We start from the raw sequence: 18,064 nt of genomic DNA on the forward strand, positions 1-18,064 counted from the left end.
GAGATTAATGATGGCGTTAGTAGTTAATTTTAATTTGAAAGTAAATGCAGCCAAATTTTATAAACTTGTGGCAACATATAATAATTTAAAGGTACAACACCATTTTTTGGCACACTTACAGTACTAAAGTCAAACTGACTACTGGCTGGGACCGCCAATAAACAAAGCTTTTGCCTCAAAATGCATCAAACCTAAAAACTTCCAACTCTTAAATTAAGCTACGTTTATTTTTTACTTCTTAAAATCTCTGTTCGATAGTAAAACTACTCAAAACTCAATCGAAACACTATTTTGACAGTAGCCACAACCACTAGTTCGGCCATAATGGAATTTTCAAGCACCTTCTAGTATAGAAGGCGTTGAAGCGCTAAAGACTCCATGAAGGGAGCAAAGCATCTGTGACGTCATAATGACGTAATTTGACAAAATCATAATTTAACTAATTGTCAAGTGACATCATCATGACGTCACATCGGCTATACAGGCGCCAAAGCCAACTAGATTGCAATTCGAAAAACGGTAGCCGCCATCTTTAAACAGAACAGTTTTGCGAGTTTTGCGTCATTCTTGAAGTGGCAGCGTAATACTTTTAACAGTCAAATTCAAAACTAATTTAAAATGCAAAAGGTAACGTACGGTGGTGTGGCGCTACAGAGAGTAGATCTGAAAAATTTAGACCCTAACGCTACGAACGTAGTTATTGTGGGAATTATAATTGGCAAACAACGTCCCGCCTTGCTAGGGCCTTCCACTCGACCGGAGGCAGGTAGTCAGACTGGGTCCAGAGCGGTGTGGAATTTCACTTTGAGAGACTCCATTCAGCACTATATCAACGTCAGCTATTGGGGCACGCCCGAACAGGTTTTCCAAGCAAACGCCAAATTTTCCACGGGCGACGTGGTGGAAATTGTGAATCCCCAGGTCATGATTCGAAAGTTGAACGACAATGCTGAACATTTCCGGCCCAAAGTAACGTCACCTTACATGTTAACGCTGACCGATAAATCGATGATTAGACTGCATTTAGACAGAAGTCGTTTTGAAGAATTGCTTCACATCACCACTAAACCCACCGCAATGTTTGTTGCCCTCCACGAAATCCACAAAAGAGGACAATCAATCCAATTTGCCGACGTTTTAGGGGCGGTTCGGGGAATTAATCCAACCAGAACCATCAACACTAAAAGTGGACAGGCAATGGAAATGAGGGAAATTGAAGTTTTTGACCACACATGTCCAAGTTTCAAGATAACGCTATGGGAACCAGAACTGATCGCTCGATCTGAAAACTGGAAACCGCGAACCACCATTCTTTTTTTGACCGATATACGAATTAATTGGTCCAGCTTTGCACGAAGCTTTGTCGGATCGGCTAACAGCCGCACCATAGTCACTGAAAACCCAATTGGAGATGAAGCAAAAGCACTGTTTGAATATGCTCAAAAAGCTCCGATAAAAACCTTTGAAATAGTTGAACATTTACTATCTTCCATGATGGCTAGCAGCAGTTCTTTGGATGAGGTAATGAGCGTCCGTCAAATTTACGATCGTATCAATTACAACTTAACTAATAAGCAAAGTGGAAACTTATCGTTTACTGTAGCATTATTCGCTTTTGTCACCCAGTTGGACTTGGACGGTCTTCTCCGGCCTTTTATAGTCAAGTGTGGCCGCTGCAAAGTCATGATAAAAGACGTGAAATGCGAAAACCCCGAATGTACCGCAACCTATGAAAATGAATTCATCGAACCGGAAGTAACGTTCAGCATCAACATGTCATTTTCTGATCATACTGGAACACTGGACAAATGCAAATTGAGCGGACAAATTGCTGAAGAAGTTTTGGGTTGTTCGGCGAAGGATTTTGCAGTTTTCCCAGATGAAACTAAGTGTGCTTTAAAGTGGAAATACCTACTCGAGCAGTGCAAAGTTCATATTGCCGTCATTTTATCTGTTAGCCAGAGTCCTATAGTGTCAGTTCTACACTTGGAACTTGCCAATATGGCTGAAGTCTCCAGAAAACTACCAGTTTATTAAGTTGTTGTTTTTAACACACTGAAGTTATTGTTAATTTCAAAGTTTAATATTGTTAAATATGTAAAGTTTTTAGTTTCATGTTTCAATAATGTTCTAATAAAGAATTAAATTTTGAGAGAAATTCAATTGTGTTAATTTAACCGGTAAAACGTATTTAGAATCAAGCCCCCCATCATTTCGTTTTAAAATGGCAAAGTTTTAAAAATGACCTAAAAACTTCACTTTTAATTGAACAAAATTGTTATTCCGACAAAATCGAAAGGAAAGTATGATTTGGCATATGCCAAATTTGATGCTTGGTGCAAAGATAAAAATGTAAATCATATAAACGAGAAGGTCTTGTTGGCCTATTTCGAAGGAAAGAATTCCACCTTATGGAGCCTCTCTTCTATGTTAAGAACGGAACTATCTCTAAAAAGAAATGTGGATAACAAGAAATTTACTGGTTTACTTGCATTTTTAAAGCGCCACTTCAAAAATTATCAGCCTATAAGAAGTCAAATGTCCTGACAAAAGAAAACATTGTTAATTTTCTCACAAAAGCTGTGGTTGCCGGAAAAGTGAATTACCATTTCTTCGCGTGGATAACCTCGTTGATGAAGGACAGTACTTTAAAATAACAATTTTTAAGACAAACATACGTGGTGAATTTGTCATAACATCGGGGAACATTGACGGGTTAGACCTCATTGAAATTATAAAAAAGGACGTTTTGTTACGACCACCAAACATGAAACAGGATAGATTTTTTATGAAGTATTCTAACGGAAAATGTAGACCTCAACCTGTGGGTATTAATACTTTGGGAAATATACCGAAAAATATAGCGGCGTTTCGAAAAATATTCGGTGAAGATCATCGACGACACGATTTTGGCGCAGATCTTATAAAAATTAAGCAACATGGAGAATGGAAGTATAACGCAGTGGCAGAAGGTTACGTCGACAATTCCGTAGAGAATAAGCGGAGAATTGCATCCAGGATTCTTGGAGAAGCTTTAGTGCAAAATATACAAATAAATACAAATGCAAAAATATCTTTGTCATCTGGAGTCAGTATCAGTAATTGCTCAAATTGTGTTATAAATATACAGGATGTCCCGCGAGGTAAGGGACAAAATTTCACTACGTGTTCTTTAGGTGAATTCGAGTCAAAAATGTTCTATGAACATGGGTCCGCAAATGCTTCCTTACCGAGATATGATTTTTTAAATTTAATAGTGATTTTGTACCGAAAACTACAATGGCTCTCATCTACATCATTAAAAGGGCTAGACTATGCTTACAATGGAAAAATGGACACTTTGAACAAATATTATAAACAGTTATTTTCCAAGAGGTATTAATTTTTTTTGTAAAAAATATTTTTGTGAGGTTATTGTACTTTTCAACACAATAAAACTATTAAACTTAAAAAAATCATATCTTGATAAGGAAGCGTTTGCGGACCCATGTTCATAGAACATTTTCGACTCGAATTTACCTAAAGAACACGTAGTGAAATTTTGTCCCTTACCTCGCGGGACACCCTGTATATAAAGGTTAGTTTTTCAGCAAGTTTCATACACCTACATATTTCCAATTCACTTTCTTATAATCAATTACCTTATTGACTTTTATGTTAATTTTTCACTAGGAATAATTATCTTATTGAATATAAACAATTCAAATATTGAGTTAACCATTTTTTTCATAGAAAAGTATATAGATATACCTACATACTTTTCATAACTGGTGGTGAAAAGCACTTTTCAACAGCAAAAAGTAAAACGTTGTGTCACTGGCAAGGGTTATGAACAGGGTTGGGTTGTTTTAAAACAACTGTTTTAACACAGTTGTTTAAAACACGTTTAAAACACTGCAAATAAAACAGGTGGTGTTTAAATCAGTGTTTTAAAACTTATGTTTAAAACACTGTTTTTTTTCAACTAATTAAAAGTTGATTATTATGCGCCTATATTTAATTTATTTAGTGTTTTCAATTCTTTGAGCCTGGTGGTCTGCTGTATTGTAATTTTTAAATTAGAGTTTTTCTTGTTTTTTTTTAAATTTTTTTCAGTATGAAAGAACCAAAACAAAAAAAAAAATCAATTTGAAACATACATTTTAATGCTACTTTTTTAAAAGGAATATTTATGCACTAGGCAGCTACCAGCTCTACAAAACTTTATTGAAAATATAGTTAACTACATAGGAACAGAGGTATAACACCTGTAAAGTGTAAACTGTAAAAAAATCTGAACTTAACATGTCACATGGGTAATAAGTTATAAAAGTTAAAAGTCAAGACCTGAAAAAAAAACATAAAAGCTAATCTTCAGCATTACTAGTAGTACTAGTAAGGTAGTGCCCACGTTCCCAAGCTAAAAACTATGACAACTTTTACGTACATTATTTAACATTTTTATTTAGATGTTGAAACATGGTCAAGGTTGCCTGTATACTGTATTAGATAGCAAGATAAATATTGTTTTAAAACACTTTTTTGATTTTAAAACAATGTTTTATTTCACACGCAAGAAAAGACTGTTTTAAAACAAAAAACATGTTTTTTTGGTTAAAAAACAAGTTTTTTGTTTTTTTTAGAAAAAAACAATTTTCACCCAACCCTGGTTATGAAAAGTGTCACTTTACATGTCAAAATTAGAAAAAAAATTGTATAATACACCTTTATTGTAAAAAGTTTATAACTACTATAATTAAACGGATACCCATGAAGTCTCAAAACGCCTGTTTTTTACTATCTTTGTACATTCTTCCCGAAAAGACTGATCAACAAACACCCTCCTCAAAGGACGTGATTTAGGGGTCGCTACTTTAGGAACGGCGACGGCAGGATTGAAAGCCATTTGGGACATGTCGAAATCGTTGCAAAGTTCTTCGACTGTCAGCTTTCCAAATTCTAGAGGCAGACTTCCATCTCCTGTAGCAGGAACGCCACTGGCGATGTTTCTCGCAAATTTTTGAACTACGGGATGGTAATGCTTAGACAGCAAAACTGTTTCAAACAGTGCCGTATTGGAAGCGTTTGCAAATTCTGGATCGTCAATTTCCGGCTGGAATTGTCCTTCTCCACCAGAACTGTCCAAATCGAGAAGTATGTCCAGTGAACGGTTTAGTTGCATCAGAGTTTTGATTAACCCTAAACACCCTAGAGAACTAATTAAATAACATATGTTTATAAAAAAAAAGATTCTGCCTTAATATGTATATTACCCGTTGTGTAAAAGTTGTAAACTCAATGTCCCCAAGCGCTTTACAAAATTAATAGTTCGTTTGTTTGTAATTTTTTTTCGTCGTTTAACCAAAGCATCTATTAAAGTTTTTAGCAGTGTCAACGTAATTTCGTGGTTTCTTCCAGCGTGTGTAGTAAGCAGGTCTTTATACAAGTTTGTGTAAAATCTGCAAAGAAAAAACTTAAAACTAGTTATACAAAACCAATGTAGAGAACTAACCTTGTAGGATCAATATTAATTGCCTCTCCCTGTCCGCTCAGCATAATAAAAATAGTCTGGATGCAATGCAACTGCTCCCTGTATCCCAACCAATCTTCATTAAGCAACTGATTTAAAACGTTCACAATGTCCACGTAATATTCCAAATTTATACAGTGGGCAAATTTGGTCAAACCTTCCAAACACACTCTCAACATTTTTCTGTTTTCTGAATTTTTTAAAATACGAAAATAAATGTTAAAAATAATTTTTGTGATTTCTGTCAGGTTGTGTTGTTTGGCTTGAAAGTTCTCCTCCGCTTTTGTTTCTAACATCTCCTTCTCCAGCTCCTGTAGCTTCTTCTTTCTCTATAACCCAATATTTCAATTGCTAAACTGGCAACCAGCGCCAGTTAAGTCACAAACCTTTCTCTCTTTTTTGGACAACTGCAAAAGTCGTCCCTTTTTCGCCTGCAACTTTTTGTTTTTAACCTCCTGCTCCTTTTCAGCATCCAAGTTCACATCTCTAAGGTTCAATACTAGCAAAACTTCCAGAATTTCCACGTTTACATTTTCCGAGTGTGTTTTCAAATAGTTGTTCACCAATCGCAGAATCTACAAGACGTTTTTTGTAGTAGTATTTGCACATGAAGAACTTTTTGACTATAGCTTACTTTTAGAGTGACCTCCTCTTTTTTGTCTTCTTTAAATACCAGACACACAAATTTCTTAACCATTTCTCTCACGTTTTTTCTGGAATTATTCAAAAACGGCACCAACACCTGCGCGATATTTTGAGAATAGTTGAAATATGGATGGGTTGCTAACAACTCACACATTGCTTGTATGGACAACTCTGATACTTTGATTTCCTCCTGTTGTATTAGTAATTATTACAATAAACTCACAATAAATAATAACATTTGAATAAATTCCTGTCCTGTAGCAAAAATTTTAAAACTTTAGCACTTTCTCATTATTATGAGGCATTGTGAGGTATTACAACGCATTACGAGGCATTTTGAGATATGTATAAGGCATTTGAGAATATTTTGAGGCATTGTGTGTAAATTTCAAAATGTAGTGTATTAATATAACAAAATTGACTGAAAATTGAACAGAACATGTAATTATTATGGTAAAATCTTTGCTACATTATATTGAGTTGGAACAATATTCATTACAAATTATTATAAAAATATACATTTTTAAGGTCATGTGACTGTTTATTACAATGTCACCTGACTTTTACAGTGTTGCAAGCTCAAAATTGTATTATTAACGTCACACAACGTGTTTTTTACAATTTCAGCTTTTACAACTGTCTAAATTTAATTTACCAAGTTTTTTAATTTTAAACCACATTTTAAAGGTCACGTGACTAATTTTGACAGATGACTGGCCTTTACAGTGTTGCAAGAACATTCAGAATTGCATTTTCAACGTCACGTAACGTGTATTTTGCAATTTAAGTTTTTACAACTGTCTAAATTTGATTTACCATTTTTTAAAGCTTAAACTGCGTTTTGAAGTTTACGCGACTGTTTTTGACAATGTCGACTGGCCTTTACAATGTTGCAAGCTCAAAAATTGAATTATCAAGTCACGTGACCTAGTTCTTACTGTATTTACTTACTACTGTCTAAATTTAAATTACCAATTTTTCAACTGTTTTTTTAAATGATAAGTGTCTTTATTTGACACGTGCTAACTTGGTTACTATGACAGTTAAAATACTTGTGCAAACGTCAAAATATAACCTGTAATTTCAGGCAACCATACAAAAAATATTTTTTGTTTTTCAGAATTTGGAAAAACAGTCATGTAACCTGAGGAAGTCATTTTCATTGAATCAATAATCCAGATCGACATTTTGACAATAGTTAAAACTCATGTACAAATTGTAAAAGCAGACATGCTACCTAATCCAACCTAAAAACTGTCAGGTGACCATAAAAAAAATAATTTTAAGGATGTATTTCATCAAGATTTATCATTATCTCAATACCAAGGGACTTGGTATGTATTTCAAGGCAGTTTGAGGCATTTTAGACAGTTTTGTTTTAAGGAATTTTGAGCAATAATAGAAGCATTGTGAGGTATTTTAAGGGCATTTCAAGGCATTTTGTATGCAAAAAGGCATTTTGGTGTACAAAAAAATTATTCTTCTAGTTTACCCCTCAAGTTGATCTGTTTCACTGTCACATAGGTCAGGCAAGTATTCTTAAGGTAAAACATTAAAATTTGGATATTTTTCTCTGTGCAGACACCATAATCACAATAAATTATTTATCCATAGTTTACAATGAATTTTAACTTTCTACAACTTTCAAACACCCTGTATAGTTAAATCAATGAATAACAAAAATCAACTGATTACATTCTTACCTCAGAAATCCTACGGGAATCCCCCTTTTTCTTTGACAGCATAAAACAAAATTTCTCCAGTTTTTGTAGAAATTTCCGGTAATACCCCAACAAAGTTTCCTCATACTTATGCAGCTTTAAAGTGTCCTTTTTCAGCTTAACCCCCTCAGGTTTAACATTCTTTATTTCATAGTCTGGTAAAATATCTTTAAAAATCTCCACTAGAGACACAATCACCAATTTTCTCACAGTAAAATATACTTCAGGGGTTTGATCATCCATCAGTGACAATAAAGTTTTCAGGTTGGTTACTTTTTCCTCTGGGTTTTCTAATAAACCTGAACTTAGAGTTCCTATGTGTATTTTTTTCTGTCTTAGGCTCTCATTTCTTGCTACCAGTAATTGAGCTGCTGAAATTGGCTTGCTCAAATCAATATCAGTTTCTTCAAGTGTGAAATCTTCATCAATATTTTCAGGGTTTTCAACATCATCATCATTTTCAGATTCAACTGGTTCATCACTGTATGTGTCTTCAGTGATTTCTTCTATCCTCTGCTGGGGTATTAATCCTTTGTCAGTTTTGATAGGCAACAAAGATTTGACTCTTTTAGAACTGTTGTCATCAATCTGGTCTTCATAATTATTTTCTAGACTCTCATCATCCTCTTGTAATTTACGCTTTTTGCTTCCCAACCATAACAATTAGCTAATAGTTTACATAAAAAAAGAAACACTTACCAAGTATGTCTGACTTTATTTAATATGCCATAACTTCTGTTAGTAATTGCCTGCTTTAAAAAAACTAAATCGTCTTCGTCAACCATTTGAAGCATGTCTTCCCCATGATCACTCTCTTCATCAGAGTAATTTTCTGCAGTAGGTTTAGGGATTTGGTGCAGTGCATTTGGCTGATGTTTCTTAACAACTTTAGAACCTTTCTTAATAACACCTCTCTTGACCAGTTTGTTCTTGGTTTGGTTGTTTCTTTTAGCTTTTGATATTTTTGTTTTCTGAAAAAAGACACCAACAAGAAAGAAGATAAATTTGAATTGCCATGTTTTCACAAAATAAATTAATGTTTCTTACCACAACCATGGTGGACTAGTAGTTTCTAATATTCACTTTATTTATAGATTATTTTTTAAGAATGTTTAAAATAGATAAGTTGTTAAGTTAGTAATTTTTTACTATTAACAGATTTTAAACAACAATAATCCCAATAAACTAAACATTGTGGTTATGGTTGTAGAGCATGGTAAGAACAAAAAGAAGAGGTTAGGTTAGTTTAGCACGTGAAGTTAGGTTTTTTTAGCTCAGTTAAAATACGATTTTTCTTGTAATTACTATTTAGTATTGGCTACGACAAGGTAAATAAATATATACTATAAACAGAGACAAGGGCTTGTATCTGTTATAATTAACCGTAAATAAATAATAAACCGTTTCATTTCGGTTTGCGATGTCGGATAACAACGGGTCATGATGCAAAGGTCACGTGGCTCTTTATGATTTTGTTATGATGGTGTCATGTGATTTTTAAATCATCGGATTGCCAGATTAGGAGATTTTTCCCGGTAGGGTATTTTATTTTTTGGGCTTTTTGGGGTAAGGAAAAATATTTACCAGGGAAATAACTGGAAATTTTAGGTCTGACACTTTTGCCACTTACTACTCGAAACTTTTTTAGGCAGTTTAAGTTTATGAGGACGCACTATATTTTCAAAATTCGTGAAAAGGAATATACCAACGTTGTTTCGTGACAAAAGAAAGCAGAAGTTTTAACCTACATTTTGACATTTAAACCTCCTATCCATAGGAACCAAGATAAGAACTGTCAAATTGTGACATATTTAAAAATCTTTGTTGCACTGCTTCACTTCCCGGCTAAAGTCTGAGTTATTTGTGATTTTTTAAAGAAAATTGTATTCAGGTCAATAAAGTAAAAATTTTACGAACTACATTTTGACGTTTAATCCAACCTGTCATAGGATTCAAGTTAAGAGTTGTCAAATTGTGACACTTTCAATATTTCTAGTACAGTTGCACTGTTGTATTTCAGACAAATATCTCGGTTATTTCGAATTTATTAAAGAAGATTGTGTTGATTACGATTTGATGTTTGAACGAAATTTCTAGCTGTCATAATAATCAAGTTAGCACGTGTCAAATAACGACCCCTGTCATCTTAAAAGAAACAGAAGAAAAGTGGCAGTTTGAAGGCAACGAGTAGAGATAGAGAAATACTAGAGAAACTTTTAATCTTAAATTTTATTATTATTTTCTTATTCTTATGGCCGCCTTCAAGATGGCCTCTTCCATATCTCGGAAACCAATGACAATAGATTTTTTCTAATTACGTCATCGTGTTCTACGTAAAAAAGTGCCTTAATAATGTCTTAGTTTCCAAACTCTCTTTGGCTTTGTTAAAGAGTGTTTAAAATGCAGCCTCTGACGTTTTCCCAATTTTCCGGAAAACCGAGAAAGATAATTTAATTTGGAAACCGGAAATAAGTTTCACAGAAAATTCTTTAAAACTTTCCCCTTTTAACATACTCTGTAGCTCTTACCGTTTTCGAGATCCCAATCCATGTAGAACCAATTTGGGACACACTGTATAGCATCTAATTAAGTCCACTTTTGACTTGATGAAATGCATTAGTTTTTAACATTTTACCAATTGTCCGGAAAGCGGCAAAAATCAGTTCAATTTGGAAACCGATGTAAGCTTCATGAGGAGTAAAGACCCCTCATTCAACTGACTCTGTTGGTGGCTCTATAACTCCTATGGATTATATAATGGGAGATCCATTTATAGCAACATAGATTGTATGGTTCTAATAAAATATTATGGTCAATCTTAGTAGCACTAGGTCATGATAATAGCGAGAACTAATTGAAACTTCGGCGTAGACTAATCTATTCTTTTGAGGAGTTACATAATTTTACAAAATAGGTTTTCAGGGTCGGGTCAGTTTCCAAATTAGTCGAGGCGCTATTGTAAAAGCACTGCCCACACATGCATAAAGAAAATGTATCAGTTTTCAACACAAGGTTGCCCAAATATGGCAAAAACTTGTGTAGGTCGAGTACGCGGATTAATCGCAAAATCGCAAGGCTTTTCACCCAAATCGAGAGCGACATTCAGATTTACGTTTACGGCACGTCCGCGTGTCAAAGGAAGGAACTTGTTTTTTTTTTCCTTTCGTTGCATGTACTTTTAAGTCGTTTTTACAGCAACATCACCATTACCAATATGTTTAATTAAAAGTACAATAATAATTTCCTTTTACAGAGGAGTATGAGTAATAAAATGCACATAATTGAAAGTACAAGAAATACGAGTCGCTGACTTTGTCAAGCGTTTCAAGAATAAGTGCATGTACAGGGTGTTTCAATTTGGAGCCACACAGTTGCGAGTTCAACAATATACCGTTTTAACATTTGAAAATTCTGATTACTTCCGGAGATATCCAAAAAAACACAAAATTTTGAAAAATCGTTTTTTTTTTAGGTTATTTAGTTAGTTTAGGAAGAGATAATTCAAAGTGATTAACACTTCGTAACTGCAACTTTTTCAGCCCTATAAAATGGTATATCTAGTTTGTTTTGTTTTTTGGTAACCATCATCAACTTTACTTTTTTTCAATACGGACCTGATTTTTTAATTTTGATCGCTCTCTTTAATCCAAACAATACGTTATGCAATCTGACATTTTTTGCAATTACAGTCTTGCTAAAAATTGGTTTTCTATTAAATTTATTTATTATCTCTATTACCATTTGTGTATTCTTCTAAGCAAGTTGCTGGTATTGTCCGTTGAATTGTTCTATTATATTTTTTTTTCAAAAAATTTTAAATACATATTCTAATATAGTTATTGTTCTAACAAGTGCAGAAAGTGATACTTTTCCGCACGCTGGTCACTGACTAATAGACAAATATTAATTTAATAGAAAAACAATTTTTAACTAGACTCTAATTGCAAAATATGACATATTGCATACTGTATTGTTTGTATTAAAAGATAACGATTGTAATAAAAAAAATAAAAAATCTAGGGCAGTATTTAAAAAAGTAAAGTTGATGATGGTTACCAAAAAAACGAAACGTCGCAGGAAAAAACTAAAAATGCCATTTTATAGAGCAGAAAAAGTTGCAATGACGAAGTGTCAATCACTTTGAATTATCTCTTCAAATAAGCTCAAAACGACATATTGAACTATAAATTGCGCAACTTTGCTCCTTTAGCTCTTATCTATCCTTATATGCTAAGATCCCAATGATTTGGCTCGAATTTGAATCACCCTGTACGTACATTGTAGAAGTACATGTATTATCTTCCGTCTCGTTTTAAAACGTGCCTAGTGACTGGCTTAACTTAAGTAGGTTTCGCGTTTCGTTCTTCAATGTTAAGGCGGTGGGCTTATTTTCAATAGCGTGCGGTTGTCTCGAGCCACAAACTTGGGCTTGTCTGATCTTCCTCTTCAGTTTCTTGCGGTGCGCGGTCAATTCAGGTGCATTTTCATTTCTCAGCAGTCATTCGCCTTGCAGCAGGGCATTTTACTTGTACACAGCAGTAACGCAGGCTTAAATTTGTGTAAGTGAACTTTTACTAATTTAAGCTTTGTTTTGTATTAAAATGGTATTCAAACTCATCAACACACACAAAATGTGGATAATACTCATATTATGCTAGCAATAATTTTAAAAACAGTTAAAATATATGGATGGAGGATCCAGACAAGACCTATCATAAACAGTATAATTTCGGTTGAGTTATAGAGATAAGAGATAAACACGATGATTTTTAACGGTTTCTGTCGTTAAAACAATAATAAATACAGTACTATGGTTGTACATGGTGATCAAATAAAACAGGAGGGTGTATTTAAGGAACTAACAGTAACCCAACAAATTTTTGTTCGACAGCCCTGTATACTAGTTGCGCCAAAGATATAGACTATACACTTTATAGAGCCTTTTTATAAAGCGTGACATTTTAAACTGCAAATAACTCACCAGGCACAAGATATTATACATACAAGACTAAAATTGGAGCTACACTTCACGTGACTCGCGTTAATCGCATTTTAATTGCTCGGGCAAAGTGCCATCAGTGCCAGAGCACCATTAAAATAGGAACAAGAGCAATTCTGAAAAAGAGTTTTTGGGGCTTTATTTCAGTGGATCAGTTTCTCTCGAGGTTTTGCTCTAAATTTTGTTGGTTTTCGTTGGTAAAAAAATTCCTTTTGTTCCCACTCATGGGCCGCCACTGTTTCTAACAAACAAATTTTAATAATCTTTCTTCTTTATCAACTTAAATGTGGCTAAAGCTTCAGTAGAAAATATTTGTGAAACCAACAAAAACGTACAAACGAAAATAGCAAGTATGCGCTGATGTCCTACAAAGTTTCTTTGGTTAATGTAATTTTTGCAACCGTCAATATCTCAAAAACAGTGTTGAATATTGTTATGGATTGTAATTCAAATTATTATTATTTTATTAAATTGAATTTGTATGAAAAATGTTGTTACTTTTCTTTCGGTTAATCCAGCAACACGACAAAGTTATAACTATTTTAGAATGAGAAAAAGTATTGAGCCATTTTATATACACTATACTACTTCTATAATATACCATCATCGTATATGTATTATATTTCGGTAGGGTGGTAAATTGAGCCAGCTGTTACGTCATGTGGTATATTTCCAATGCAGGTGTGTTTGCCATAAGCCCTTTGTCATTTTACTGTTAGCCCTTGCGTATTGATCTGATCATTGAAGAAATAGTTTAAATTGCTTTTGTTAGTATATCTTATTTATTGTGTCGAAAATTGGTGAGTATTACAGTTTTTCACACCCGATTCAGACTTTTGAAACACTTGAATTTAGCATTTCATTCTGAACATGTCTGTAGGTACTTCGGTTGTGGGGAAACATGTAGGTATTTGTAATATGGCTATAGTCAGCATCGGAGTCATTTGTGAGTTTTTATACTTCAACATTTACTACTTGCACATTTCTTATCTTAATTACTTATCTAATTTAAAAGATGAATTTCTTGTTGTTTTTTTATTAGTAATAGTAATAAAAAATAAAAGTGAATTTTGACTGTAACATTTCACACACACACATCTGAAATGTCACTTCAAATCTCAATTTAGCTTAAGGTGGATTTATGCACAATGTTAAATTAAAGCTAGTTAGAATTATACTAAATTAAAGTAAGGTTTGTAGTTACTTATCCTTACACATCTAAGAAAAAATAGGCATGCACCTTACGGAGTTATTTTGTTCATCGGTGATGTCAAATTGCGTTTTTCGTACTTAAATTATTAAAATAAAATGCTTCTGCGAAAATAATGTTTTAACATAAAAATTTCAGTTAAGAAATATTTAGGTATATTTTAATCTCAGTAAAAAAACTGTAACACAGCCCTGATCGTTTTCTAGTTCATATTTCAATATTACAATATACAAGGTGGTTCAAGTTGATTGTAGGATAGTTAAACAGTAGAGAGTACATACAAAATAAACGCCAAAGTGCCATATAAACTATGGTTCAAAACTGCCCTCTATCGGAGCTAGCGGACCATCATAAGTATTGGCCCCAAAAAAAAAGTTTTTTTATCTTAATTAATAAACTAAAATAAAATCATTTTTTTCATTATGGATTAGCGTATAAAAATGACTGTATATGAAAAACTATGCAAAACGAAAAGAAAATGTTCAGACAATCACATGTGCCCCATCAGAACGATCTAAAATTACAGGAAAATAAAGCTGTCAAACTTTTTAAACAGTCCCCGTATTTGTACAAATTATTTTAAAAAACTTAAATAACCATTTCAAAACATGTCAATGTATAAAATGAACCGAATTTATCACATCTATTTTTTATATTAAAAAGACTTAATTCATTGGGAATTCATATTAACTCCATTGGCAAGTTGTTTTGGATAAAAAGTGAACGTTCACTGGACCTTAGTGTGCTGTTTGGGAAGTCGCCACTTTTGATAGAAAATCAAAGTTTTGATTGAATTTAAGTATTCTGTTAACATGATTTCAATAATCTAATACAATGACAAAAATTTCAAGTCGTTAAAACTGAATCTCCCAGGCTACTGATGAAATAACTCAATCATTGACATTATCATTGCGTTCTGCTTCTACTCACATTTTGTAATAGCTCCTACGACTAAAACGCCTTTTATTGTTCGCTTATTCCAGTCGTTTTCTTAATGACCGTCATTCCTTTCCGAGATAAACAAATAATATAACAGAAAGGCAGACAAGCATTGACCCCTGCCCTTGCGTCATTGCACTCTGGTGGTGCCGCAATTTATATGCACCAAGTAACACGAATATCCTTTCAATGATTTTTTTCTCGTTTACAACAACAATGTAGACACAAATGGGAGGAGACGAGATTTACATTATTGTATATTTACAACAGGAAACCTATAAACATAAATATTTTGGTTGGCTTTCAAAATGTAAATGACCGCCTGCCATAAATATACTCGGCTAATCAGTCAACGCAAGCGTAAATTTACTCTAAACTAAACAAAGCCAGTTTAGCAGCTTAAAAGGAATTTGCATTAAAACCAGTCAAGTTGTTTTTTTTTTCGGATTTACGATCTTAAGATGACCCTCATCTACCATTACGACTTTCTGATACACCGTTATGGGAAAGTTTTTTTTACTTTTTATACCATATGAGAGTTAAACCAATTGCCAACTTGGTATAAAGTGTCCAGGGTGCTTCTATGGCCTGAATCAATGAGAGAAATCTCATCTCATCTCACTAGGCTCCTATAGAATAAACACCCAGGAAAAGGAGAGTCATCTGAGGAAATTTTGAAAATGGCAGGAGATACAGATTTTGTTAAATCGAAAAAAAGTTGTGTGATAAACAAGCTTTATGACGTTGTTTTCTCATGTCAACTTGTAATTCAATCTGCTTCTTCAATTCGCCAATAAAAAACCTGAATTAGAATAATTTTGAATTTTAAAGTTTCTAATAACTTTAATCATCAGTCAGTCCATTGTAATTTTATGATAAAAAAACCTAGGTATGATACTATCTACTAACTGGTCATTGTCCTTCGATTAATCTGTAGACATTATTTAAAAAATTAGTTGTTTCAAGATTTCTATCTAAAATAACCCTTTTCCAGAATGACTATTCATTGCATTATGCAAGAGTGATTTAAAAAAATAAGATTAGGCGTTGTTTACATTTACAAGCCCATATGGTATAAATCACAATCGACCAGTAAAAGTCGTCTCGAGTGTACCCAAGTACCGCATAGCAACCCGGATTGATATCCTCAAGTGTTATAAACTCTTATATACCTCGGCATGCTAAACACCTACTTAATGGTATTAGTTTTTGTGACTTTAAGCACACACACACTACGCTTACTAGTATAAATACCATAATTAATTGCTTGAGCTATTAAACAGTAAATCTGCATGAGAAATTTGTGCTAGATTTTAATAAATATTTCTTTACAGAACCGATATGGCCAACGTATTCGTCGGTCTTCCAGAACATCGCAACAGCAGCCGCGTGTTGAAACCTCCAGGTGGAGGTACTTCAAACATCTTCGGGACTGAAATTATTCCCGATGTTATTCCGCAACACAACCGAAGCTTCCAAGAAGAAAAAAACAGGGGGAGCAGCATTCAAGACATTTTACGTACTGAATCTTCGGTTACTAAACAGGAACAAGTCTGCACCAGGTCATCATCGTCTGTGGTGGTACAACGGACTTCCACCACAACCTCTTCGACAAATACTTCAGAGGCATCAGACCAACAGGTAGTATCTGCGCTTCCTGATGTTGCCGCTGAGGTCACTTGTAAAATCGAAGAACTGAAGGTTGAAGAGCGCTCCTCATCGATTGAGGCTACTGAAACGGACGGGGATGGCAATACTAAAGTACTGGCAAACGAGTCCAACTCTGAAAGGTCCGTCGAACAGAATAGTTCTACCAAGAAAGGTACTTCTATAGGAGATATTTTGAACCAGGACGGGCTTGAGGAAAAGAAGAAAATCAAAGGACAGGTTGCCCAGAGTAGGGTTCCTCCAGGTGGTTACTCCTCTGGACTGTGGTAAACTGTTGACTTGATCAACTTGAGCTTATTCAAACATATTTTAATGTTAATTTTACGCTTTTATGAGACATTTACATTATATAAAAGCTTATTCATATGATGCAGCTATACTATATGGAAATCGATATTTTTCATACTATTCTTTTGCCTTTATAAATATTTAATAAAGAATATCTACTATAGAAAGAGCACTGATGAGTTTTTATTTTCTGAAAATTAATAGTAAAAATGCTCTTTCCATTGCCCTATTTAATAGTCATCGGCACAGTTATAGCGTTAAGCGTTAATTTGAATAAATAATTATAGGGCGCCTACGCGGCCTGTTTGCCTTAGAGAATGTCTTTGTTTGAGCCCCCGCTTCAGACGTTTTGCAACCAGTTGTTGGTTTTGCAGATTTACGATGGGGGGCGGATGTAATCGCATGCAAAAGACGTCAAGCTTTGCTATGTTTCAGAGATAAAGAATGATAGGTGGCGACATTTTTTTTATGAATAATTGTAATCGAAAACCTACTCGTTTATGTTCTGTTTTTCCGTTAATAATTGTATTTCACATAAGATCGATGGAAAAGTATTAGTAAAGCCAGACGTTTTTTGAAATAGAAGAGTTTCTGTTGCTATTTTAATTACAGGCAGGCAGCAAGCCTGCATTTGCAGAAAACAAGACAAAATCTATCTTGCTTACTTAACGTACTTTGTTAATTATGTCAAAAAAGCAGTATTTAGCTTTTATTTTTTTTTGTTAACCATTTAAAAACTACGAACTATTTTCGGAATGTGCTCGAAATTTTGCAAATATTTTTCCAAAAAAAAATAAAATTTTAATAATTTTTCTAAATTTATTTTTTGACACACTTATATATTGATAAAAAAAATACAGTGCGTTTTTTTTAACGCGCAACATAGGATTTCACGTGTTAAATTTTTAAGCCCATGTTAGACCATGTTATTTTGGAACTACAAGTATAAAACTTGACGGGTGGCTATTTCGTATCCTGAATCTTACGTAAATTTACCAATTCGGCCTAAAAAGTGTTCAAAAACTTGCAAAAAATCATCTTTTTTCGAAAAGGTTTTATCGTTTCATACTCCCTGTATGCATTGT

At 33.7% G+C, this 18,064-nt stretch overlaps 3 protein-coding genes across 3 annotated transcripts; 2 read left to right on the forward strand and 1 right to left on the reverse strand.

Moving 5' to 3' along the window:
* Positions 1 to 7: 7 nt before the first annotated feature.
* On the forward strand, positions 8 to 2,158 carry hdm (meiosis specific with OB domains hold'em). Its single transcript, XM_081974421.1, has one exon. It carries the CDS (start codon positions 619 to 621, stop codon positions 2,035 to 2,037), a length of 1,419 nt encoding a protein of 472 aa, XP_081830547.1. The 5' UTR covers positions 8 to 618; the 3' UTR covers positions 2,038 to 2,158.
* A 2,533-nt stretch (positions 2,159 to 4,691) lies between these two features.
* Positions 4,692 to 9,091, reverse strand: Noc3 (Nucleolar complex protein 3). The gene is made up of 8 exons (XM_081972977.1): positions 8,923 to 9,091; positions 8,575 to 8,846; positions 7,858 to 8,521; positions 6,144 to 6,344; positions 5,896 to 6,084; positions 5,492 to 5,838; positions 5,253 to 5,438; positions 4,692 to 5,195 (listed from the first exon to the last, which is right to left on the reverse strand). Exons 1-8 carry the CDS (start codon positions 8,929 to 8,931, stop codon positions 4,736 to 4,738), a joined length of 2,328 nt encoding a protein of 775 aa, XP_081829103.1. The 5' UTR covers positions 8,932 to 9,091; the 3' UTR covers positions 4,692 to 4,735.
* Positions 9,092 to 12,246: 3,155 nt separating this feature from the next.
* On the forward strand, positions 12,247 to 17,151 carry LOC145724741 (uncharacterized). Its single transcript, XM_081973151.1, has 2 exons — positions 12,247 to 12,434; positions 16,358 to 17,151. Exon 2 carries the CDS (start codon positions 16,365 to 16,367, stop codon positions 16,959 to 16,961), a length of 597 nt encoding a protein of 198 aa, XP_081829277.1. The 5' UTR covers positions 12,247 to 12,434; positions 16,358 to 16,364; the 3' UTR covers positions 16,962 to 17,151.
* The last annotated feature ends 913 nt before the right edge of the window (positions 17,152 to 18,064 follow it).

This window comes from Ips typographus, linkage group LG2 (assembly GCF_016097725.1).
Source record: "Ips typographus isolate SLU linkage group LG2, UJ_Ityp_2.0, whole genome shotgun sequence".
NCBI lineage: Eukaryota > Metazoa > Arthropoda > Insecta > Coleoptera > Curculionidae > Ips > Ips typographus.

Excerpts from the sequence above, each read along its gene's own strand:
- hdm (XM_081974421.1), top strand. The coding sequence starts at position 619 with ATGCAAAAGGTAACGTACGGTGGTGTGGCGCTACAGAGAGTAGATCTG.
- Noc3 (XM_081972977.1), bottom strand. Across the intron at positions 8,522-8,574 it reads AATAAAGTCAGACATACTTG|CAAAAAGCGTAAATTACAAG; the intron begins GTAAGTGTTTCT and ends ATGGTTGGGAAG. Across the intron at positions 6,345-7,857 it reads ATTCCCGTAGGATTTCTGAG|GAGGAAATCAAAGTATCAGA; the intron begins GTAAGAATGTAA and ends CTAATACAACAG.
- LOC145724741 (XM_081973151.1), top strand. The coding sequence starts at position 16,365 with ATGGCCAACGTATTCGTCGGTCTTCCAGAACATCGCAACAGCAGCCGC.